Raw genomic sequence first — 14,556 nt, 5'->3', positions numbered from 1 at the left:
AAAAATAAAGTATCCCTTAAGATTCTGTCCCAGGTCCTCTTCTCTTTTTCCTCTGTGATATTTCACTTGGCGAGTTCAATTATCTTCTTGATACAGAAAATTCCCAGATCTAGATAGGAAGTTGTAGCCTCTCTCCCAAGTTACAGTCCCACAATATCAGTTGCCTTTGGGACACCTTGAACAGGCTTGACATGTCCAAAATGGAACTCTTTTCTTTCCCTCAAAACCCTCCCTTCTTTCCAAGTTCCCTATTACTGCTGTAGACACCACCAATTTTCTTAAGGACACAGTGGATTACTGCCTTGATTTAACCCTTAAAATCCTCACTTTCTCTCATCCCTCATATCAAATCATTTGTTCAATCTTTCCATTTGCATCTTTATATCATCTCTCTCTCTCTCTCTCTCTCTCTCTCTATATATATATATATATATATATATATATATATATATATATATATCCCCTTCCCTCCACTCACCAAGTCACCATTCTGTTGCAGTTCGATATTGCCTCTCACCTGAACTATTCAAATGATCTATCTTCTGTAAGACTATTCCAATCTATCTATTCAATTGCCAAAGTGAATTTTCTAAATCACAAATCTTTAATCTAGCATAACATCTATTTTAGAGATGTTAAACAGTCTCAGTATGTATACTCTGAACCAGATTAAAATTTAATTGGGAAATATTTAATAAAATAAATTAAAATAGAAAACCACATGTTAATATTACCTATGTTATGTTTTAAGTTAATACATGACCCCCAGGAATCCTTATGTATTTATTATGGTCTTCATTTCTACTTGAGTTTGACATCACTGCCCTATTCAGTGATTTCCAGTTCCCTATTACCTCCAAGGTCAAATATAAAGTCCTTTGGGTTGGTGTTGGAGTTGTTATTTTCTTCTGCACTCCTCACATCCCCTGTATATACTCTACAATGCACTCATCTACTTGCTATTCCTGGCACAAAAAACTTCACCTCTCAGCTTTGTCCCAAGCCTGGAATACCCTGGATTCCTTCAAGACTAAGGTCAAATCCACACTTTCTCAAGAAATCCTTTCCTAGAGTCCATGTCTCACCTTCCACCTACACAATAAATAACTTTTATGGACTTAGTTATGTACATGTTATCTCTCACATTAGAATGTGAGCACCTTGAGGGCAGGGTACTTTTTGCCTTTGTTTGGATTCTCCCATCCCAAAGACAATTCCTGGGCCATGCTAAGTATTTAATTTATAATGACTTAACCTACCTTGAAATAAATAATAATTGAAGAATTATATTTTTTCTTTTACAAAATGTATAATGTCATAAGAAACTATCAGAGGATACCACTGATAGAGATAGACATGGTAGAGGTCTACCTGAAAATTAAGGTAAGACTTACATCCAAATCTTTCAGAGTCCAAAGCCAAGCTTCTATTCATATGCCGCTCTCTGACTCCCTTAGAATACCAAATAGATTCTTAAATTGAGGGAAAACAAAGACAGGCACTATCCATACTTTACAACATTAATTAAAACTCTCAATTCCTTTATATTTTTAAAGCTTCAAGAACAATTTCCACCAACCAGAAGTTTATAACAGTTAGCACAGATATATACACAGCTATTTTTGTCAAGCCAACCTTTTAAAGTACATCAATTAGTGGCAAGAAATATTTAAAAAGCAAGGTTTTTCAATTATCCAAGCAAGAAGAAAGTCAAATTCTCACTTTAACTTTGACAACAGCAGTTGTTGCCGTCTTCAGGCTAGTCTTCTTTCTCCCACTCTCCTCTGCACTAGTCAAGCCTCTGCGGCTTGGCAGAGCCCCAGGAGTCACTTACCCCACCCCCACAAGTTCACTAAGCTAGCCAAGCTTCAGGTGACTCACTACCACATCAGAAAACTGATATTGATCTCTTGAAGGAAGAAAATTTTTTGATTTACATAAATAAGCTAGGCTGGAAGCATATTAAAGTAAGAAATTAATAAGACAAAGAGGAAATAAGTTTAAGGTTCAAGTTCTCCAAGAGCTAACCTCTAAGGCTTGGAAGGATTTACTTTACACAGTAAATACTGACATCTGGGAAACATTGCAGGAAAAAGAAACAGGTATTGCAATCACAAACATGAAAATTTCTTTGCATCAAGAAAGTTTAGTTAAAAATAAAAAGTTTCAGAAACTACCGAATGGTTTTCAGTAGAAACCAAAAAAAGAAAGCTATTGCCTTGCATCAAGAACTTTTTAAAGAACTTCTAGGTCTATCAGACAATTTACATATCCAAAATTCCACAACTGAGGTAGTCAGCCTACCAAAATTAAAATGCAAAAAATTAAAAAGAGCCTCAACATCATTCCAAAAACCTACTTTAAAATCTCAGCAATTCATGTGGTATTTTAGTGAAGGGCCATTAGGCAGGCAGGTGGGAGAGACAGGTTTCTTCCAGGAGAGAAAATACTATTTTAAGTTAGTGAGCAAACTTGATAAAGCACTCAGTAAATTAACAGTAAATTACAACTAGCCACTACTGAAATTTACTTTTTCATTCTATCATGTACAGAAGATAAATTTTATTCGTTTCTTTTCCTTTTAAAAAAATGTCTTTAAACTAAGTCTTATTTTTAATAATACTTCATCCTGTTTCAAAGCTAACTCCAGGTTCTCTCCCCATGTCATCAGGCTACATATTCAAGAAAGTTTTTAATATCATCAGAGGCCAATCAAAGGACCAGTAAGGGTAAAGCTCTGAGAGGATTAGTACTATTAAGTTTGGCTATCAATTTAATTTCTTTGGCATTAAAAATTTATAACAAAGTATCTAATTGGGGCGGCTAGGTGGCACAGTGGCTAGAGCACCAGCTCTGGAGTCAGGAGTTTAAAAGCAGCCTCAGACATTTAATAATTACCTAGCTGTGTGGCCTTGGACAAGCCACTTAACCCCGTTTGGCTTGCAAAAACCTTAAAAAAAAAGTATCTAATTAAAGTAATGGAGAAGTTGTCATTTTATGGTGGAAAGAAAATTCTGAGCACTGAATGAAAGTTCTCTTAAAACATTGAAAAATTTATTAAATAAATGATATTTGCTCGCATGCCTGCTAAGTCACAATCTTCATCTCTCAGGGATAAAAATGAATTCTCAGGGTGTCATATAGCTAAAATGATAAAAACCCAAATGTGGGTTTTTTTTAATGAAAATTGATCATGACACTGCTCTCAAGGACATCTACACAATGCAAACATATTTCACTCCAGAAATACAGTATAAACCTGTAATAATATAATTTAGTACTTAGTTTCAGATAGACAAAGTTTAAACCATGTCCCTTGACAGCTATAGGGAATAAAAACCTTTTAATCATGATTAGCACAAGTCAATCATGAGACTCAATTCCCTATCATTATGTATAGTATATGCTATATCTTGAAATAAGCATTAAAGTTTAAAATCATAATCAGAATTGATTATTCCTCCCATAATCCATAAATTACATCATCTTCTAGGGAACAATAGATAGTAAATCAAGTTATTTCAATAATAAAATAACCTCACAGATCACCTAAATGACAGGGGATCATCACCAAACTAGATTCTTTGATCTCAAGAATAAAGCTAAACTAGCAAATTTAAACAAGACCCACAGATAACAGGATTTTCAAGGAATGAGTAGTGGTAATATCTGAATGACATTCCAAAGTCCAATTAATTTTATTATTAATCATACTTTTTATGCTTCATCTTGTTAGTACAAAGAATAAATTATATAATAACTGACACAGACTTCAAGGTTCACAAAATGTTTTACATATTATTTTATTCTCACAAAGACCTATGAAGTGGGAACTATCGGCATAATTAGCACTATTTTACAGATGAAGAAAGAAAAGATAAAAGAGGTTAAGGACCTTGCCCAGGATTGGAGACATAGTTCAAACCCCAGATCTTTCTGATTCCACACCTTCTACATGAAGAACCTTTCCTCAACTACTATGTGTTGACAGCTGATAAAGAATCCCTAATACCTTCTAACAATAAAAATTGCCACGTATTGCTTTTGAATATATTTCATATAAATTTTCATATGCATATTTTGTTTTGCCCAATAGAATGAAAATGCCATAAAGATGGAGTTCTCTGAAATTCTTATATTCAAGAAAAGGGGCCCATATGCACTGAGAGAAAGCATTTTTTTCAATGAGTAAAGAACTTGTAGGTTGAGTTTTTTTGGAAAATAGCATTAATTTCTGTTAAACTATTTAATGGTAAAATGGAATGAACTTGACGATTGTTTCTCCTGTCATTTTCCTGATTCTAGAAATTGATACTTCAACCTTGTATATAGATTCATTTCTATAAAAATAAAGATACTTCTATAGAACACTCGAGTTTTAGGAGTTCCCTGACTCTTGAGATGAATCTATGCTTGGTCATTCTTAGGCTAAGACCTAAATTCCACCTTTTAATATCAACTTATTATATGAAAAATTAGTTTAAGATAAACTTTTTCATTGCTCTCTTTTTGTTCTAATATACTATTACAATGATACCCATTACATTTTATTTATATACTTCATTTAAAATAGATTTAATGTAGTATTTAGGGACAAAAATAAACATACTTTCTCTTCACAAGAGAAAGACAAACCATCAGAGGCATTCAACATTTTCCTTTTGCTTTTACATATCTATTTAAAAACTAGATATCGTTAAAAAAATGATATGCATATAATACTAAATTTGGGGAGACATGTTCTAATTTTATTTAAATCATATCCTATAAAATTCAGTAAGCTCAATAATTTACAATTATTTCATTTTACATTAAATGTAAAAACTGACTAGGTAAAAAAATTTTACACTATGGTTTTCTTTTTCTATGACAGATTTCTTAAATATGACAAAGCTATACTAGATCATGAATTTATAAATATCAAACAATATTCATAACTTGTGTTTTGTAGCCAAAAAGGTAGTACTAGTGAAAAACTAAATTTCTCACAAAATTTGTCAAGTATTAAAATATATCACTATTTGCCATTTGAAGTTCCTGTTCTAAGTTTTCTAGAACTTATCAACGCTCTATAACTGAAATAAATTAACATATATCTTTATTTAGCTTCAATACATTTCATAAAATAAATATTTATCTATTACCAATACTTCTCTAAAGTTAAATGCTAATAAATGCTGATTTCAAAACTCTGAAAATCTGAGCAATGAGATCCCAAGTGAAACCACCAAAACATTTGGAACAAACTACTCTGCAAAAGGTGACACCTTTAAGGGTCTAGTCTAGAATTATCTAATTCCAACAATTCTGCCAGTTAAAATTAATAGTGGGTGGGAAAGAGGGATTGTAAGGACACTCACTAGTCTCTTGATAAAAGATGTTACAGTTACAAAGGTCTAGACCATAAACAAAGAGCAGAAGAGGGGGAATCTATCATCACCATAATAGCTGACAATTATAAAATGTTTTAACAATTCATAAATTGTACACCTAAAAAAATTGTTCATTATCTACATTAGATTGTGTGACCCTTCAAATAATCCTTTGAGTTACTGTTATTTTCATTTTATAAATGGGGAAAATTTAAGTATATAGAAAATGACTTGCTGAAGATCACCCATTAAAGAGCTGGAATTCAAACCCACACTGTTTCCTAACTCCAGATTCCATACTTTCTACTAAAAGAGTTGCCTCCATTTTTTTTTTAGGGTTTTTGCAAGGAAAATGGGGTTAAGTGGCTTGCCCAAGGCCACACAGCTAGGTAATTATTAAGTGTCTGAGACCGGATTTGAACCCAGGTACTCCTGACTCCAGGGCCTGTGCTTTATGCACTGCGCCACCTAGCCGCCCTGAGTTGCCTCCATTTTTAAAATTTTAGCATCTTTCAAGGTCTGCCTTTCAGTCATATCAGCTAAAAACCACCAGGGTCTCCAAGACAGCAAGCTGAAAGGCAAAAAATGTACTTCTTAATTTTGGATAACTCATTTCTACTAGAAGGACTAACCAAAGGGTTAACAATTCACTGAGAAAATAGGAAATCCCATTAATTACACAAATTACCTAGTCCTCAAAAAGACATCTACCACAAAATATATTTCCTTTATTTTGGATCCAAGTTGAGATGGAAGCATCTAACTATGAATTATGAAGGAGCTAATATTCAGATAGTGAATTACAAAGGCTTCCTGTTTACTCTCCTCCCTCCAATTATCTGAATTATTTGGTGTAGGGAAAAAAAACAGCAAATTAAGTCAGTTCTTTCTTCTATAAATTACATTAAAAGTGTAGTATGAAAGGAATTTGAGACTGATGATTAATATATAGTTATGAACTAGTCTATGAACTTCAGCAATTTATAATTTTCCGAGTCTTAGAAATTCAGGCAGTAAAGTCAAATATGGAAAGCCGAAGAAGGATAAATTTAACATAACATCATCCTTGCTGTTTATAAAACCACAAATTGCTTTTGTATTACAGGTATCTTATCTCATTTTCCATAATCACACAGTTAATAACATATCACAAGATGGAGTATATATCAGGTTGTAAAAGGACTTCATTTGTTTAAAGAATACCTTCCATGTGCAGCTAAGGGGCTAGAGCACTGGGCCCTGCAGTCAGAAGGACCTCAGTTCAAATTCAGTTGATACTTATTAGCTGTGTGACCTTGGACAAGTTACTTTACCCCATTGCCTCACAGATTAACAACAAAAAAATACAATACAGTACCAACAAAGTGAAAATTTTTTTATATAAAAATGATACATGTATATGTTTATTTCAATTTTCTAAGATGTTCCAAAACAAGCATAATTATATTTTGCCAAGTACTGTCTATAAATATGTGGATTAGCAATGATTAAATTTTTTTCTCTACCTTATTATAGATAATACTAACTCTGTTGTGTAGCAATTGTTAGAAAATGCAAATATGTTTGATTTCTAATATATCAAATGCTATTAAAGCATCACAGAAATTGGGGCTATAGATGAAAAATTCTATCACTGACTTAAATCACAAGCAAGATAATGAATGCTAAAGATCCTTAATTTACTGAATAAAAATTAGGTTGCAAAAAGTTAAGGTTCATATTTGTAAAAGGTTATTACTGGCCACGTTGTTCTTAAATGAAGAGTTATATTATGATACCAGGAATAGCAACAAATGTAAAATTGATTTTAAACTGTAAAGCATTTCAACATTGGTATCATTTAAACAAAAACTAACAATTTATTTTTTAAATGCAATTACAAATATCCAAGGGTAACCTGATTTTGATCTGACACTTAGGTGAAACTGTTTAAAAAAGCAACCTTTAATTTAATTTTTAAAGACTGACAGTTAAACAAGAAATCATAAAATAAAATTGTGATAATCAAAGATTTCATAATTATCTGTTAACTATTGCTCCATTTTCAAACTTAATGCATTTTCCAGTCCAACATTTTCTCAAGAAATTTATGACTATTGTAGAAGAATTGTTCTTAATAAATTCACTTCTGATGATCTCACACACAAACACATAGTCCTCAGGGTCATTAAAATCATGCACCTCTTCTATATTTTTCAGATATCACAGACATTTTAGTTTTATATACTACTTATATAAATTTATGTATATATATGTATACACATACAGTACATATATATATATATGCAATGAGAGAAAGAAAGAAAATCTTTCCTTATACCTATATACAGCACAACTCAAGAATCCAAGAAAAACTGAGTAGACTTCACAGTACTCAGAATTTCCAAAGGTCACAGCTTTTACTTTTTTCCATAAACTTACACAATAGAAGTCTTAATTTGATACAGTATTTTTAAAATTGTCTTGATTTTGAAAAGACCCCAGATGTATAGAGAGACTATTCAAATGAACTGCCTGAGGTAGCTAGCATTTAAATTTTAACCTACTACAGTTTGCAGCATTATTACTAGAACCAATTATGAACACACCCACCCTTTTCAAGCATAGCTGAATTTTTAGAGAAAAGAAAAATGTCTGCTAGGCTTGATGCCACCAGTTGAATCTAAACCGTTCAAAATTCTGATTCTCTCTCTCTCTTTTTATCCTAGTGTGTATTAAATGCCTATTATCGGTACTCAATACATATCTGCTAGGCTGAAAAAGGCAAAGAAAGTAACAGAGACGTCTGGGGCCACCGTATCTTCCAATAAGCAAACCCAAAAGGTTAAAAAAAAAAAAAGCCTACATTCCAGGCACCGGCCTTTCTTCATTCTCTCTGTCCCTACCCGATGGAGAATGATCTATCTATGTGGCATCTATAAAAGCTCATAAAAATCGGTTTCTGTCTCGAGTGCCGGGGAAAGTTTTCCTAAAGGCAGCAGCGACGGCACCACCGACGCGGGAGGGCGGGTGCCGAGCCCCACAAGGCGCCCCGTCCCGGCAGGGGCTGGCCCCGGGCCGGGGGCACCGCGCTGCACCCCCGGGGCCGGGAGGCCCACGGCGACGCGCCCGCACCCTCCCCGAAGCCCTCTCTCCAGGGCCGCGGCAGCGGCCTCGCCTCGGGGCCCGGGGGCCCGGGGGCCCGCGGCGGCCAGGGCACACGCCTCCCCGCGACCACCCCGCCCCGCGTCCCCGCACGAAGCCCCGCTTACCTTCATGGTGGCGGCTGGGCGGCCGCGAGGCTCCCGCACACACACGATTCACCTGCACCTGGGGCGGAGACAAAAGGCGGCGAGTGAGCGGCCGGGACCCCCGCGCCCCGCGCCCCGCTTCCCCATTGTGGGCCCCGCCGGAGTTTCCCGGTCCCCGGCGATGACGCCATTTCTGTCAGAGCAGAAAGTCACAACAAACCCCGGAGTCCGGCCCCGATCCTTCCCCGCCCCGGCCCGGGCCTCCTCCCCGCGGCCGGCCTGCGGCGCGGCCCCCGCCCGGGGGGCTCCGGGGCGGGCAGGGCCCCGCGCCCGCCGCGGGGGTGGCCCCCTCTCTCTCTCCCCCCCCCCGCCCGGGGGCACACGGGCGCCCCGGAGCCGGGGGCCCCCTCCGGCCGCCGCATTCCCCCGCCGAGCGGGCGTCCCTACCTGGCCGGGGCCGAGCCCCCTTCCCCTGCTCCGCCCCGCAGCCGGCGACCCCGAGGGCCGGGGGGGGGGGCAGATGGGGGGCAGGGGAGGCCGCGGGTCCGGCGGCGGCCGCGGCTCCTCCTCCTCCTCCCGCGGCGGCGGCTGGTACCTTTGTTTGGCGGCCGCTCGAGCTCCCGAGCTGGGGGGGGGGGGAGGGAGCGAAGCGCGGAGAAAATCCCCCGCCGGACCCCGGGCCCGGGCCCCGAGCAGGGCCCCCCCGCGGACGCGGAGCGCGATGGGCCCGCTGCGGCTCCGTCCGGGCGCCGGTCCAGGCGGGGGGCCGTGGCGGCGGCGGCGGCGGCTCGGGGGCTCCTCTCCGATCCGGTGTCTGGGCTGCTCACTCCGGACTCGACTGACGGGCAAACATCACTCCCCCTCCCTCCCCCGAGCCCCCTTCCCCTCCCCTGCTTCCCTCCCCTCGTCTTCCCTCCCGCCCCTACCTACCCTCCTTCCTCAGCCTGCCCGGCAGGAGGCCTGCGATTGGCTGCTGACATTTAGAACCCGCCCCCGGCCTCTCGCCATTGGTCCCCGGGATACAAACACCGACGCCATTTTCCACCAGTTCTATGGAAACAGAAAGTGACGCCGCGGAGCTCGCCGGGAGTTGTAGTCCAGCCGCCGGGACCGGAGCTCCGGCCTCCCACCGCCCAAGACTGCAAGACCCCTAATGCTCCGCGTCGGCGTGAGGGGAATAGGAGCGGAGTGGAGGGCGGAGGAGGCCCGGAGCTAGCGATCGCTAGGGAGGCGGCGGCGACGCCTGCGCAGTGCGACGGGGATGGCGCATTTTCTCGTACCGAGTAATGCGGAGACGCTGGCGGCTGAAAAGGGCGGAGAGTGTCCTAGTGAAGCAGTGGGAGGGATTCGTGTTGGCGGCGGGAGGAGCCTCGAAGTGAACTATAAAGGAGGAAGTTGAGGCACGGCGGTGCCGCTTTGGGACCGGCCCCGAGAAACGCTCGTTCTCCGCTTCTGCTGAGCGCCGAGGTGCAGACGGCGGGGGAACCCGAATGGTGAGAGAGCAGAGGGGGCGGGGAGAGGAAAGAAAGAGGGACGAGGACCCGGATGCTAACGCGGCTGGAGCTTCCTCGTCTGTGTCTGTGTGTGCGCGCGCGCGCGTGTGCGCTTCTCTCGGTCTGTTGGAGGCCGCGGAGGGAGCGAGGGGCCATGGAGGCCGGGGCAGCCCGGCCTGCTGACTTCCGCCGAGGGAAGCAGCGCCTTTGAACCGCAGCCCTTCCCTTTGGCCTTAAAACTGGGGACTCGCTGGTGCCACATGCAGAAGCAGGGGGTCCGGGTTTGAATTCGGCCCTTCTCTGGCACCTCAGCCTCACCTTTTGAGTTGAGGGCCTTGAGCTAGGTAAGAGTTCTTATGAATGTTGTTTTTTTATCCCCCAATAACATACGAAGATAGTTTTCCAACATTCATCACCATCAGCCTTTTTTTTTACCATCAGCTTTTAAAGTTCCACATTTCCCTACCTCCCTCCCCGAGACCGCAAGTAAGGTGATACAATCAGGTTTAAGACATCTCTCTATTAGTCACACTGTGGAAGAAGAAGCAATACTAAAGACAAAAGACCACGAGAAAGAAACAGGTTTTAAAAAAGTGAAAAGTAGTATCCTTTGGTCTGCATCCCGTAGCTCTGATTTGTGCCCTGTGTCTAAATCCTTTCACAAAATAATTTTAAAATACATAGTATTACAAAGTAAACCAGCTATCGAAATGCGTGCTTATTAAAAAAATTTTTTTTTTCAAATTCAACCCTTCTTCCACATAGATTAGAGTTCCTTCCGCTCCAGAGTTACGATTCCCCTCAGATCCATAATCCAAAGATTTCGGTGTTGAGTTCCAGCTGTCTGGAATCCAAAGAAATTGGCCTGCTTCACAAATATATCATAGGAAATATCACTTCCTTGGGGGAAAAAAAAAGTTTATTTTAACATTTTGGAGGTTTTGAAAAAAAATCAGGCTTAAATCACAATTTGATCATTGGATAGAACGTGGATTATTGTCTTTTTTTGAAGGCAGTTTTTCTACTCAGAAGAATGAGGAATGCTGTAATTAGGCTTGAGACATTTATAGTTTTACTTTAACCTCTAACACTGAATGTCATGTACCACAAATGAACCTATTTGCATTAATGTCTTGGATATCTATATTTAAAAGGTTGAGGATATGTATCCATTATAAACAGGTTTCTGTCTTCTACAGCAAAAGAATAAAGAGGCAATTGTTAGATGCTTAACTTGGAGCCAAGGAAAACCCATGACTTTTATTAACTGTCTGTCCATGACAGTTAATACTTAACTACTCTAAATCTCAGATTCTTCATTTGTAAAATAGGAATAATAAAGCTTATAGTATATACCTATCTCACAGGGTTATGAAGGATCAAGTGAGAAAATGTCTGATTTGTGTTGTGGAAGGAATGTGAACGGCCATGAGGGGAAAACAAATTGTGTTTTAATAAATGACACCAAACTAACTATAAAAAAAGAAAATATATGTAAATTACTTTCCAAATCTTAAAATGTGTGTGTGTATGTGTGTGTGTTGATGGGGGTGGGGTCAAGGACAAATAATTTCTATGATTTCTCCACTACAGTTCCTGTATCTTTCTTCTGAGAAGAGGCATGGTGATAAATATCCTACTAGACAGAATAGATAGAATCCTAGAATATAAAGACTAGAAGGTAGCCTAGAAATAATCTCTTCCTACCCCTCATTTCTTCTGATAAGAAAAGGGGTCCACAGAGATGAAACACCTAGTATCAATTAGTCTTTTTTTTAAAGCCTCCCATGGGTCTATTATTGTGCTAGATAGCAACATTCAACTGTTCCTTGCCACTTATGGTCTGATATAATAATTTACGAGACAAAACTAACCCAAGAGACAATTTGTAGAACTACTTCATGCCTGGTCTTTATGAAGGTAATTTCATGATTTTTAAAAATATATTTAAATCATTTAACCATGGCCAGAACTTGTTTAGTATGTAATGTACCATCTCAGTAAAGATTGAAAATTATTTAATTAGAGTTTTTTATTATTTCCAAAGATATTTTACAGATTTACAGAAGTTCAATTATTTCTGGATGTAGCACCAGTTATGTTAGAGGTAGAGTATTTTAAAAAATGTTATATGGCATATTTCTCCTTATTATCTTTTTCCAGACATTCATAGTAGTATTCTGATATTAGATGTGGGAATAATTTAGGGTAGTTTATTCTGTAATCTTGTTGTCAAGGCAAGTGAAAAATTGCCTTCTTTGTACAGGTAAGCAGATATGTTATGCTAGATGAAGTATAGAGTTTTGAAATAAATTATAATAGGATTAATTCTTATGTGAAAAGTAGTATATTGTAAGCAGTGTGAATGGCCAACTGGATCTGCTGCTGCAGGGGGTAATTAATACATGATCACAGAAGCTAGGTGCAGTGGTTTTCTTTATTTCTTTATATAAGGGTGAGTACTGTATTTTGGAATTCTTTACCGTTTATCATCAAATGCCTCCTATATCATCTATGCCCATAAAGTAAAATATTAACATACATTATATGAATCTGCAGTTTATTTTATATGATTATATGTAGAATCTTATTAGCAAGGATCTGAAAAAGTTTGTTTTGTCTTTTTCTTAAACTGCAAATGATTATGAACTATAAGGATGCTTTCTGTTATCTGTAGCCCCTCAAGCAGACTAGATTTTCAAAAGCTTATTACATTGTAAGCTTAATACCATGGTATTGAGGAGGGAAAATCCTGAATTATAAAGATCTGTTTTCTTTGTATCCAAGAGCCTATAGAGAATGAGATCACAGTCTGAGATGACTATGCTCTCAGCTCCATGAAGGTCACTAGAATAAATAGGGAGAATGAGGAAGAACAGTAAGTACTGTGATTAAGAGGGGAGAAAGGGGATCTTTTTTTTTAAATTTTTAAAACAAGAAAACTAGCTCAAGTCTTCTTGATTTCCATGAATGGTGTTTTATCCATACCACCTGCTATTATTATTCTGTAAGTTCTGTCTCTATTGTTTTTGTTAGCAAATTGCTTGGCCTAGCATGTAGTACTTCAGTGACTTGGTGATTAAGAGTACCTTTGGACCAGTCTGTCTAATAGTGCCTACTAAGTAATTCCCTTTGCTTTAAGAGTATAAAAGTAGCAGAGTTCAAAGATGCTGTCAGTCTCATGGGATTCTTCAGGATAAGCAAGAGAAAGAAGTTTATAATCATATGGGAGGTTCACATTTGGTTCAATGATTATACCTAAAACAATGTTGATTAATGTTGCTAGATGGCAACCTGGAAGGGAACCTTCAATAGCGTTTTCAGGGTTTGACTGTCCTCAGACTTTTAACACTTTGTGCACTGGGTAAAGTGGAGGGTTTTCCTTCCTGTATGTATGTCTTTATTTTCTTGTTTTTAGAACAAGTAGGTTTGTGCTTAAAATTATAAAGGAAATCACTGTGCTCGAAATTATAAAGGGAAAATTAAGCCAGTTTCATGACCAACTTCTAAGCTCAAAGGAAATGGCCTCCTGACTAGATTAGACAAAGTTCAATGTAAACATCAGCAGAGTTCTTGAGGCATGTTACAGAGGCTAGATGATATTGGAAATGTTTCTTTTATGCCCCTCCATGCTTACTTAATACATTTGAAGTTGATACAAAGTTAGAGCAAATAGTTAAAATTTGAATGGCAGACTCATGCTCCAAAAATGTCAACCAGCTGTAATAATTGGATGAATATAGAAAAATAAAACTTAATTTGTAGGTTCTTAAGTCTTTTAAATTAGTTACTTCAGTAGTCCATACCCTTTCTGGATATTTGCTCACTATATCCCCTATATTCTAGTCACTATCTTCATTTTAAACCTTGGCTCTATCCCTGGGTTTCCCAGGTGGGTTGAACTTTCACCTTATCTTGCTTGAAGTCAAGCCTCCATCTCCCTTCCCAGCCAGACTTACTTCCCAGTCATTTTCCCATTATTTGTTTGTTTCATTTTGAGTTCCAAGTTGTCGCCCACATCCTCCCTCCCAAACCCACAGTAGAAAAGGCCAACATTTGATATAGATATATGTGGTTCACTTCTTTGGAGGTAGATAGCGTTTTCCTTCATAAATCCTTCGTTGTAGATTCGAATGTTTATATTATTCAGAATAGCTTAGTTATTCATGGTTACTCTTCTAACCATATTGCTGTTAACACAGTTTTCTTTTGGTTGAGATCACAGTGTGATTTTCATTATTTCACTTTGCATCATTTCATAATCTTTAATGAACCTTCGTGAAAGTTCCTTTTCATGCAAGTTCTCTCCATGTTTTTCTGAAATCAATCTGCTCATCATTTCTTTCTAATTTTATTACAATCTTAAAGCTTTTCAGCCATTCCACAATTGATGGATATCCCTTAATTTCCAGGTCTTTGCCATCTCTAAAAAAACTTCTTTAAAAATTTAAGAACATAGAG

General features: G+C 38.8%; 2 protein-coding genes across 6 annotated transcripts in view; one reads left to right on the top strand and one right to left on the bottom strand.

The window, feature by feature from the left end:
* Window positions 1–9,970, bottom strand: part of ARID4B (AT-rich interaction domain 4B) — a 215,696-nt gene extending 205,726 nt beyond the window's left edge. The window contains exons 1-3 of one of the 4 annotated variants that reach the window (XM_074222968.1): window positions 9,883–9,967; window positions 9,533–9,652; window positions 8,624–8,681 (exon numbers count right to left, since the gene is read on the bottom strand). In XM_074222968.1, the coding sequence (XP_074079069.1) occupies window positions 8,624–8,629 (6 nt within the window). In that variant the 5' untranslated portion in view covers window positions 8,630–8,681; window positions 9,533–9,652; window positions 9,883–9,967. Of the gene's footprint in view, window positions 1–8,623; window positions 8,682–9,049; window positions 9,387–9,532; window positions 9,653–9,882 lie in introns of those variants that run through there. The other 3 variants (XM_074222966.1, XM_074222965.1, XM_074222967.1) reach the window with 3 other exon arrangements.
* The window catches only part of GGPS1 (geranylgeranyl diphosphate synthase 1), a 37,507-nt gene continuing 32,508 nt past the window's right edge, over window positions 9,558–14,556 (top strand). Inside the window, exon 1 of one of the 2 annotated variants that reach the window (XM_074222979.1) lies at window positions 9,558–10,095. The gene's annotated coding sequence lies outside the window, so the exon portion shown is untranslated. Of the gene's footprint in view, window positions 10,096–10,133; window positions 10,440–14,556 lie in introns of those variants that run through there. The other variant, XM_074222980.1, reaches the window with a different exon arrangement.

This window comes from Macrotis lagotis, chromosome 2 (genome assembly GCF_037893015.1).
Source record: "Macrotis lagotis isolate mMagLag1 chromosome 2, bilby.v1.9.chrom.fasta, whole genome shotgun sequence".
Classification (NCBI taxonomy): domain Eukaryota; kingdom Metazoa; phylum Chordata; class Mammalia; order Peramelemorphia; family Peramelidae; genus Macrotis; species Macrotis lagotis.
The sequence above is the reverse complement of the archived record's forward strand: the minus strand, read 5'-3'. Positions and strand labels throughout refer to the sequence as shown.